Below are 11,449 nucleotides of genomic sequence, written 5' to 3' on the forward strand. Positions count from 1 at the left end.
ATATATAATAATAATGTAAATTTATATTGACCCTTGTATAACCCTTTTTGTTACAATCACTCATATCTACACATTAAAGGATACATAAACACATGAATCTAATGCACCTGAACAAACATCGAGATTTAAGTAAATCAATTTCCATTTCACAGTTGCCTTTTTTGGCATAAGCGCACTACATGCACATATTTATGGTGACTACATATATATTCATCCATCTATACACATGCATTCATTAAAAGTGCTTAAAACTCAATAAATATGCAAAAAAATCGATCAATTCCCAAGTTGTCTATCTAATTTTAAAGTAGAACAGAGGTATATTTGCATTCCTGTCAACAGTTTTCACATTTACTCAAAGCCACAAGCACCATTCCCTGCTTATTCTCAGACCACTTCCTCAAACCAGTTGTAAATTTCAAATATTAACCTCAGCCCWTTTGGCAAGCCCAGCTCCAGCCCATTTCCAAACCTCCTCTCCACCTTTAGTTTAGGTCTGACTGGAATTCAGCCTCAGTGGTCAGAGGACCTCCATGCTGGTTTTGAGCCATTACATCTTTGAATGTCTGTTGTGTTTCACCATTGCAGCAGTGGCTACAGCGAGCGTGCTCCTTGGCTGTGGCTGGGCCAAAACCGACAAGGCTGTGTTTGCTTGTGAGAATGGCTGAGTGAGGGAAGTGTTTGCTGAAGAGAAAGACAAGGGAGGTCATGCAAGGTGTTTCTACAGTGTCTACTGGCAGATGCTGGCATGCCTCCATACCCCTTCGTGTCTAATGGGTGTTTTCATATACAACCAGGCATAACCCAGTTCATTTGTTTTAATTTTTTTTAAACCTCACCAATGCCAGTCTTATGCAAAGAGGTTCAATCTGTGGAGAGCCACAAATATGGCTCAGGGCTCTAAATAAGTGAACTAGTTTCACTCTTGTTTAGTGTCKTCTCTTACATTTAACGCCGATATCGCCCTCACCTAAATGTAGGATATTACATTTTCTTGGAAGTTATCAAAAAATATTAAGCATTAACTTTTTTCAAAGGCAACTTGCTTCTAAACATAACACTCATGGTCTAAATATGATCTCAGATTAAATCATGTTTCCTCATAAAGAAAAAAATTGTATAGGTCATCTGGACGGGTTCTTCTAATGAAACGTTTCGTCTCTCCTCCAAGAGACTTCTTCAGTCTGAGAGTTTCAGGCAAAATTCAGGCTTTTAAGCACTGACTCCATGTGACTGATACTCACATCACATGGCTATCATTGACACCTAATTAACACCTATTGTTAAYAATGGTGGACAAGGCTATTAATCGGATTCTGTATCATAGACTTTACCCAGGTGAGGCCACTCCTAGTCTGTATGGTTTACCCAAAATTCACAAACAGGATGTACTGGTAAGACCCATTGTTAGCATGATCAACTCTGTCACTTACAATGTTTCTAAATATCTGACGTCTATACTTGGTCCTTTAGTTGGCAGCTCAGAACATCACATACAGAACACTATGGACTTTGTGGACAAGGTGAGGGATGTCATCATGGAGGCGGATGAAACCATGGTCTCTTTTGATGTTACATCGCTCTTTACATGCGTTCCTGTTGATAAGGCAGTAGAGGTGGTCTGTGCGAGATTAAAATCAGACACCACTCTCAGCAGCAGAACCACACTTTCCACAGAACAAGTGTGCCAACTCCTCAAACTGTGCCTGGAGTCAACCTACTTCACGTACGGGGGGCAATATTATAGGCAGAAACATGGGTGTGCCATGGGATCCCCAGTTTCTCCTATTGTTGCAAACGTGTACATGGAGGAAGTGGAAAAGAGAGCCTTGATATCCTTTTCAGGAGTGCCACTGAGCCATTGGTTCAGATATGTTGATGACAACTGGGTTAAAATTAAAGCCCAGGAAGTCCAACATTTCACTGATCACATCAGCTCTGTGGATGAATATATTAAGTTCACACGAGAGGAAGTAAAAAATGGCAGGTTGGCGTTCCTGGGTTGCGATGTCTCGGTTTCGGATGGAGGACGGTTGGAAACTGGCGTATATCTTAAGTCCACCCACACAGACCAATATTTGCGTTTTGACTCCCACCACCCACTGGAACACGTTAGGAGTGATCAGGACTCTGTACCACAGAGCAGACAGTGTCCCTACAAACCCAGAAGCCAGGGAGAAAGAGAAATCACACACACGACAGGCCCTGGAGCAGTGGTGGTTATCCTGACTGGGCTTTCCTGAAAGCAGACAGGAAACACAGACAGGATTCCATGCAACCTTCAGGTGAAAATGAAGACCCCAAACCCAGACCCAAACCAGTGGTGATTCTGTATGTTGCGGGTGTTTCGGAGAAACTGAGATGTTTATTTTCTAAACATGATGTCCCAGTGGCTTTCAAACCCCAAAACACATTACGGCAAAGACTGGTTCACCCCAAAGATCCGGTGCCCCGGCACAAACAGAGCAATGTTGTATATGCTGTTAAGTGCCAGGAGGACTGCGACCAGTTATACATCGGGGAAACAAAGCAGCCACTGTTCAAAATAATGTCCCAACCCAGACGAGCTACATCTAATGGCCAGAACTCTGCAGTTTTCACTCATTTACAGGCCAGCGGTCACTCTTTCAGAGATGAGGATGTTCTCATTCTTGATAGAGAGGAACGTTGGTTTGAGAGAGGAGTAAAAGAAGCCATTTTTGTGAAGAAAGACCGTCCATCATTAAACAGAGGTGGAGGCCTCCGTTTTCAGTTGTCCCCCTCCTACAGCACTGCCATTGCCAGTATCACTCACTTTGGTGTCAACGATAGCCATGTGATGTGAGTATCAGTCACATGGAGTCAGTGCTTAAAAGCCTGAATTTTGCCTGAAACTCTCAGACTGAAGAAGTCTCTTGGAGGAGAGACGAAACGTTTCATTAGAAGAAGAACCCGTCCAGATGACCTATACAATTTTTTTCTTTTTGATTTTTTACCTGGATTACTGAGATGCAATCAGGACATGTTTCCACATACATTTAGTTTTGATCACATGGCAGCTGTGGCAGAGTGGTTAGGGGAGTTGTAATGGGTGGGCTGCCGGTTCGATCCCCTGTTCCATCAGTCTCAGTTGTTGTGTCCTTGGGCCAGACACTTCACTCACCTTGCCTACTGATGGCGGTCAGAGGGTCCGTTGACGCCAGTGCATGGCAGCTTGGCCTCTGTCAGTCTGCCTCAGAGCAGCTGTGGCTAAAATGTAGCTTACCATCATCAGTGAATGTGTGYATGAATGGATGAATGACTGTTGGGCCTTGTCGAACTYAAGGCCCACGGGCCAAACATTGCCCACCACTGCATTTTATGAGGTCCAAAAGAGCTTCAAAGATGTGTTGTCTTAAAATAAGCATGTTCTGCTTTAAAGCAGCATTGTCTATAAATTACATCTCCCATAATGCATGTCAATTAGTTTACCCACTAAATGACAGCCTCCCACCACTAGGTGGAGGTGCACAGGGTTTAAGGAACCAGTGAAATTTGCTATGTAGAATTTCCATTTTGCTGTGTTTTCAGCAGCTAATTTTGTTGTGCCCAGTTCTACTGGGAAGTGGGAATTTTCCACCTATAAGCCATAAATTTAAACTGGAACATCGCTCCAGTGGGAATTCCCTGTTGGAAAGTGTTCAGAATTCAAGACGACTTCTGCTTACTGATCAGTGAATAAAACTCATTAACTAATTTCAATAGTATTTCTGTATTATTTATCTCACATTTGTTCATAGTACTTCTTAGTGATTATGAGGACAAGTTAAAACACTGTTTCTAAGCACAAAATACTACAGAGAGCTCAGTTATTGTTTGCTGTGGCTGAGCAACGCTAACAATGAGAAGAGTAACGTGACGTTTTGTGTTAGTTAATGCTAATTACAGCTAGTCCATGGAGGGAAACCATAATGCTCACGTGGCCCTTGATAAAAATGAGTGTGACACCCTTGCTTTTGATGCATTAGCAGTGGAAGTAGTTTCCTCCTAAATATTCAGCCATAATGTCAGGGGACTGACAGTCTACCATATTTTTGGACCTATGTTGGATGGAGATCTGTTTCAGTCATTGAGATTCTTAGGAGATTTCATGTAGCATTCAAAGGTGGAGCTGACGTGCAGGTGGTGAAAGGTCCAACCAGTTGCTTTACCTCAAAGAGTTTTTCATTTTTCTTCATCTTTCTGCTTTGTGTCAATAGAACTGAAGCTTTCAAACAACACCCTCTGATTGAATACGCATGAAACTCTTATTTGCCTGGTAGACATTTTTTGGTTGTTGTTACAAAGACTGTAGTCAGCCCCGCCATAAAGCTCAGTCAATTCTTCATTCAGCGCCCAACTCCTGCTGCTCACTGCTTGTCCTTTCTTGCATTTTCCTCCATTCTGACCTAAATTTTTCAAGCCCTCAGAGAGCGAGTGCTGAAACATGATATAAATGTAAGGCCAAGCGCATATGGGAGTGATCAGGGATGCATTTCTTTGGTCAGAGCAATTCATGTAGCTTGCCCTTAAGTGGCAGCCAAAACCATAGTGGCACTCTGCCCAAAAGTCACTGTTTGGATAAATGTGTGTATGTGCTTGTGTGTAGTCATCCGTTAGTGTGTATTCCTACATCCCCTTCAGCTTAAATGTGGATGGATGTGTTCCAGTCTAATTTCTCTCCTGTGCATGCATATGCATGGCTTTGCATGAGTTGAAGCTTTCCAGGCAGCGTCTACTTAACTTGAATGACAACTTTGGTACCAAATACAGGAACTGTTGTCCCTCTTTTTTTTTACTTGTCTGGTGGTTTTATTTAGTGATATGAATTTATTGTGTGAGAATGAACAGGCCAAAGACCGCTAATGTTTTTCAAAACTGTAAACCTAATTTTGAATTACTTTGTAGCCATAATACTTAATGGCCGAAAAATCCCTACATTATTTTCATAACCTTCTTTGGCAGGACCTGTTTAAGTGTGTTACTGATGAAACTGTGCAGTACTTCAGCAATTCACTTTTGCCTGTATATTGTATTGTATACTCGTCACTGGTTTTAAATATACAGTTTTATATTCCTAGTTCGATTACCTTTGGCTAAAGGAAGGACCTGTTAATGTCCAAGTGTCAGCTCTCATAAGTCTATAACTATTGTTGTACAACATATAAAGCAATCCCCCTTTTTGGTTTGTTTTTGTTTGATGCACTTCAGAGATCTGACTGACGGCACAAAATATAATACAAGCTGCTCTATGTGTTGTCATTTTATTTGAACAAAATCGAGTTCTTGCAGCATCGATAGATTTTGTAGAAGGGGGCTTCTGTGGTGCATTGTTAGAGCAGCCAATTTATGACCAGAAAGGCACAGGTTAAATTCCCTACCTTGCCATTATGGTGTGGTGTCCTTGAACAAGACACCCATTCCCTAACTGCTCCCCAGCCACTAACATAGTTGCCCGCTGCACCACTTGGGTGTATCTCATGTGATGGGTCAAATGCAGAGCAAAAATTTTGTCATTGTAAGGAAACATGCATTGATGACAATGCATAGCATATCATCATTATCACATTATTAGAAGTGGTATTGTATGGAGTTCTCAGTTGAAGGCAGAAATCCAAAATTAATTTCTTGGAGTGTGTTAAAGTTGGGACATGCCTATCCTTCAAATACAAAAGGTCAAAGAAAACATCTTTACTCTTAAGAAAATTGACATAATACACATTGTTTACATATTTTGTCTCATAACTGGCCTATTTTCTTTTGGATTTGGCTCAGGCAAAGTGAAACAGGAAGTGCCATCAAAAGGGAACTCTTTAATAAAATAAACTCTCTGGTCTTTGTTTGTTTAAAACAATATTATTTAAACTTTAACTCTTCCTCATCTCTCTTTGATAGAAACTCAAAATAATCTAAAGAAACATCAGATTCTTCTCCACAGTCTCTGTTGTTAGCTGTTGTAACAACACTATGTTTGCATGCAGACATTCCCCTTTGACATCACTTCCTGTTTCTTCACATGCAAGTACCTCAGCAGCTGTTCATCTCAGTGACGTGAAATTTGTTTTTGCAATATTTTATCAATGTTCTCTTTCCAAAAATGCTTTCATGTTTATTACAAAATGTTGATGTCACAGGCACTTTAAGATAACCATTACTTGGATCAGGGTTTATTGACATGTAGACCTTTCTAGGTAGAGTTTGCATGTTCTCTCTGTGCATGCGTGGGCTCTTTCTGGGTACTCCGGCTTCCTCCCACAGACCAAAAGCATGACTGTTAGGTTAATTGATAACTCTAAATTGTCCCTAGGTGTGAGTGAGAGAGTGAATGGTTGTTTGTCTCGTTTGTCTCTTTGTGTGGCCCTGTGATGGACTTGCGACCTGTCCAGGGTGTACCCCGCCCCTCGCACTGTGACTGCTGGATATGGGCACCAGTGACCCACGCAACCCTGAAAAGGAAGAAGCGTGTACAGAAAATGGATGGATGGATGGGTTTATTGTAGGAGCATTTTTTTTATAAAATTCATCACTTTTGCACAAGACAGTTGTTGCCTGAGACAACTTTACTTTTACATTTTTTTTAGCTTGATAACTTTTTTGCAAATACAAACGTGATTAACCGAGTCTTCTGAGTTTTTCATTTTTCAGTCATGTCAGTCATTTCAGCCCTATTCTGATAGCGGTTCAAATGAACACCCCCAATGAAAAATTCTCCCTAATTATTATCTATTTATAAGCTAACTCATTTAAAACTGCACCACTTCAGCTTCCCTAGCAATTTTTCAGTTTACAAGAAACATAGAGAAATGCCGCTTGTTTATTTTTATTTATTTATTTTTTAGTTTTTCCTTCTCCTCTTCCTGTTTATCTACATTGCAGGAGCTGCTGCCACTCGTGCTGTCTTTCGAGCTTCCAGCCATCATGCAGGCTGACCCCAGCTCGCCTGCCGTGCAGCACATCTCTCAGACGTACAACCTCACAGTTTCCTTCAAGCCCCCGACACGCCTCTACAGGGCCACAGGTGTTGTTCGAGGCTCGCAGAATAACGCCAGCGCAGTAAAGGTGAGGAAACAAACTGAAAGCACAATCACAATGAAATACCAGTAAACATTCACATTTTACAAACAGGAACCAAGGCATAATTTGTCTGTTTTGATTCTGAAAAAATAAATAAAAATAAAAATCAGTCCTTCTTTGGTGTACTTAGTATCTCTACATTTTTTTCTATTGATTGCACTAATATGTCTGCTGTAATTCCTTTTTCCTTTTCTGTGCGGTCAAATAAAAGACAGAACAAATGGGCTTTGTGTGTCATAAAAAATATTGCACTAATTATTGAGCTGACCACTTTATTTAAATTGTAGCCCAATTGTTTATTAGAGAAGCCACAGACCAAAAAGGGGAGATTGCTGCAACACAACTGAAGGTTTAGCAACATTCTCAATTTTTTACTTTTTATCCGCCTTTAAACTGTTTGTGTTTGACACCACAGTGGCTTGAACTGAAAGGCTGCTGCTGAAAAACTCTTACTTTTCTAACAGCAACTTCATAAGYCTCTGTGAACTTAATCTTTTATTCTAAATTAGTCTCAGATGTTTTTTTTTCTGGCTTCTCTACCTTCGATATGGTAATAATCATAGTTCATACTCCATAATGTATACACAGAAATGCATTTCCTTGGCTGGCTACTGAGTTGTGGTTAGTTGAACYATGGTAAACAATCCTTATCCTCATCATCATATTTATCCACAACTAATACCCAGCATGGCTTATAAAATGTTCTTCAGTTGACAAAGTGGAACTTGTTTTCTTATGCCAGCCAGTAAATTTGGATCATTTGCATTTCTTCATGTCTGTTTCCTCACTTCTTTTTCCCCCCTTTGTGCTAAAGTGCATCACAGTGTTTCTGTGTGGAAGCATATGCAGCAGTGTCAGCCCTGACTTTGTGGTAGGTCTGAAGGGTCAGTCATGACTGGGAAGCAAGCCAGRTGAAAGTTAAAGGATCACAAGAATTAAGTGTTATGTTGTTTGGTGGTCTGAGACCCTTGGAACACCTCCCCAGATTGCCAGAACCACTTTGGATTGTTGTCTTTTGTTGGCTACAATGTGTGGATTCCTTTTTAACACTGGAAATGACTTGTTTTACTAGGTTAAGAGATGGCTCRCACTTTGGAATGAGACTTTTCAAATGGCTTATGCACATGCAGTGGAAAATGTAATAGTTTGATTTTGTTACTTGGAAAATGTTGGACTTTTCTCTGGGAATCTTGTGCCTTGATGTTTCACTTCTGCTCTCTGAGTTATTGCTTTGTCTTCTGGTCTGAAGTGTTCTAAAATAATTGTTTTWGTTATAAACTGAGACATGAATTCAGTTTATTAGCATTTACATAAGGAAGAAAATAAAGTTAAATAAAATTTTTCAAATTAAGGTGGTTTTTTTTTTCAGACTTGTTTGCAGTGTTGCTTCARTTATTTGAGCTATCTGGGTATTTGTTTACATAAATGCCTTGATTTTTGTCAAGATTTTTAATTGGGATTCATCTTAAATATGTAGCTTTCTAGTAGAAAATTGATAATTCAGTTCAATTCAGTTTATTTGTATAGCACCAAGTCACAACATACAATATCTCAGGGCACTGTACATAAAAAAGAACAATCTAAATAAGAAGCCAGCAGATTGTGTTGAATCACTTCATCACAGTCTCCCATCCTGAGCAAATGGTGGAGAGGAAAAACTCCCTGCTGATCAGGAAGAAACCTCCAGCAGAACCAGGCTCAGGACAGACGGCCATCAGCCTTGACCGGCTGGGTTGGGGGGACAGGAAAGAGACGCAGACAAACATAGAAAAACTGGTCCAGGTGCACCTTCTTCTGGAAGAGAGACAAAAAAAAAAAACATGTTATTGATAGAAATAATAGTTGTGGTTGAACAGAAACAAAAGCCTTTTTGTAGTTWCACCCAATGCATTCTGTAATGCATTAATGCCACAAATGTTTAATTTTTGTCCATTTAAAGATTTTGATTTTGTTTTAGATTTTTCAGCAAATTGACATAAGAAGCATAGCTCATAYGTTTTGTGGTCATTTGTATGTACAGTATTTAGGATTTATATAGATCTTATGTATGGTTACATATTGTTGTTTTGTTTTGTTTTGTTTTTTCTCTCTGCTTTAACAGCACCTTGTTGTTTTCCTAGAGAGGCACAGCGCTGTTGTTGGAGCACCTGGCTGGAAGCCTGGCGAGCACCATTTCTGTCACCACCCACCTGGACATCGCACCGCAACACCACCTTTTCATGAAGGGACGCAATGGCAGCAACATCAAGCACATCACCCAAAGAACAGGAGYGCAGATCCACTTTCCCGACCCAAAYGGCCCTCAGAAAAAATCCACCGTCTACATTCAGGGGACCATCGAGTCGGTCTGCCTCGCACGGCAGTATCTCATGGTGTGTATTTATGAACATCCAATACTCTGGTTGAAATGAATTATTCTAAACTAAACTGTGTTTCGTGGTTAAAAGACTGCATTGGTAGCATATTCCTTACATATGCAGATTCCTTTTACCGTGCGGTAGCTATAATGAATACCATCGTCTCATTAACATTGTCATGATGTGTGTGTGAATGATGTGTGGGTTTTTTTAGATGAGGAAAAGGGAGGTTGAGATGTAAACCATGATCGCCTCAGGAGGTTTCATTAGCCTTAGGAGGGATTTGCTTGGCCTTGCTCACACTGCTGAAATATTAGATAAAAATAATAATATTAATAATCTGCTTCTAACCCATGAGCCAATATGATTTGTAGTTGTCACATATCTGCATGTAAGACTGACACGCATTTGAATGAGTTTGGCTGGAGTTCTTCATATTTTGTTCATTTACAGGTTTTTCTTGTTGGACGTAATGATAAGGGTTTGGCCAGTGTGTGCTAGAGATAGATTGGAATTTAACCCCCTTTTTTTGCTCTGTTAGCACTTGCGTTTTGAATCAAGACTAACTCATATGTTTATTTATTTTTTGTCTTTTAGTTAAAAATGCTCAGTGGCCATTCTTGTCTGGTTGCCCATGACCACTGTGGTTACTAAATAACTCAGGAATATAATGAGAAGTCTCATTCAGAAATGTGTAAAAGTAATGACCATTTAATCGCTGCTGGCTTCAGCTCCAGCTAAAGACATCTCAGCAGTAAACAACGTTTGGTTTTTGCCTCGAGGTTCATAGTGTGGGATGGTAATTCTGCAAGTGCTGCTTGTCTTCGTCTGCGGTCTCCCAGTTGGTCCCAAAYACATTTTAGGGAGTGCCAGAGTTGCATCAGTGACTAAACATGGCTTTCCCTAAGTCTTGAAATCGGACACACAAGACGTCTTTACTTTCACTTTGAGGTAGAAGTAAAAACTCCTGAATGATGGGAGTTGGATCGAGAGTCTAACAGAACGGCGATAATWGGACTAGGTGGGTTACTGAGACAGGCAGGAGAAAGTGAAAACCGCAAGAATTGTGCTGCATGATTTGGTCCTTGTAGATTGCTAACTGYAGCCGAACTGTAGATTACTGCTCTAATCTCAGTCCCTGTCAAAGCCAGCCGGAATCTATACTCCRCTGCTAATTACACCCGCTCACATTCAGAGAGCTGTCCAGTTTGCAGCCCAAAATACAGACGTCTGTGTGGTGCCTGTGGTGGTGATCGTGCGAAAGAGATCTTACTTGGTGGAATTTCCCAAACTCCATGAGGGCTGAATCCAGAAACGAATGTTCTATTTATTGGTATGGCTTGCATATGGGCCTATAAMGGATTTAGTATTATAAGTAGTACAAGTTGACTACTTCAGTGAAAGATTGTCATTTGCATGTGTGGATGGGTTACAGTGTGCTACCATGGGAATTAAAGGTATTATTTTGACTTTTTTAATATATATTTATATATTTTTTTTACCCCACAGGGTTGCTTGCCTCTAGTTTTAATGTTTGATATCAAAGAGGATGTTGAGGTGGAGCCACAGTGCATCACAGCACTGATGGAGCAGCTGGATGTCTTCATCAGTATCAAACCAAAGCCAAAGCAGCCCAGCAAGGTATGTYGTCCGGCTTACACAGAAAAAACACAAGCTGCAGGGGATTTTAACTCAAACAAATACTCATAATAATGGATCACATTTATAGAGCACTTTACGTGTGTAAATCTCAAAGTGCTACATGATAGAAGTCATAAAAGCAACAGAAATAAATAAATAGAAATCAGAATCAGTTTATTTGTCATGGTACAGAGCACAACCAAATATCTTTCAATCATTAAAATCAGTTGGAGTAAAACATAAACTAAGACAAAATTAAATATTTGTTTTATTTAAATCCCACAGCAGGACTATTTAACGAAATYGCTCAATGGGAAGCCAACTGCTCAGGGGCCTGACAACCCAGGGGTGGTGGTGGGGAGGGGACGCTGCATTATGTA

At 40.4% G+C, this 11,449-nt stretch overlaps 1 protein-coding gene across 2 annotated transcripts in view; it reads left to right on the forward strand.

Annotated features, from left to right (window-relative positions):
* bicc1a (BicC family RNA binding protein 1a) overlaps positions 1-11,449 on the forward strand; it is a 65,473-nt gene that overhangs the window by 38,302 nt on the left and 15,722 nt on the right. For both annotated transcript variants that reach the window (XM_014001434.1, XM_014001443.1), the window contains exons 7-9: positions 6,874-7,056; positions 9,192-9,443; positions 10,938-11,069. In XM_014001434.1, coding sequence (XP_013856888.1) covers positions 6,874-7,056; positions 9,192-9,443; positions 10,938-11,069 — 567 coding nt within the window. The remainder of the gene's footprint in view (positions 1-6,873; positions 7,057-9,191; positions 9,444-10,937; positions 11,070-11,449) is intronic.

This window comes from Austrofundulus limnaeus, unplaced genomic scaffold, assembly GCF_001266775.1.
Source record: "Austrofundulus limnaeus strain Quisiro unplaced genomic scaffold, Austrofundulus_limnaeus-1.0 Scaffold0, whole genome shotgun sequence".
NCBI lineage: Eukaryota > Metazoa > Chordata > Actinopteri > Cyprinodontiformes > Rivulidae > Austrofundulus > Austrofundulus limnaeus.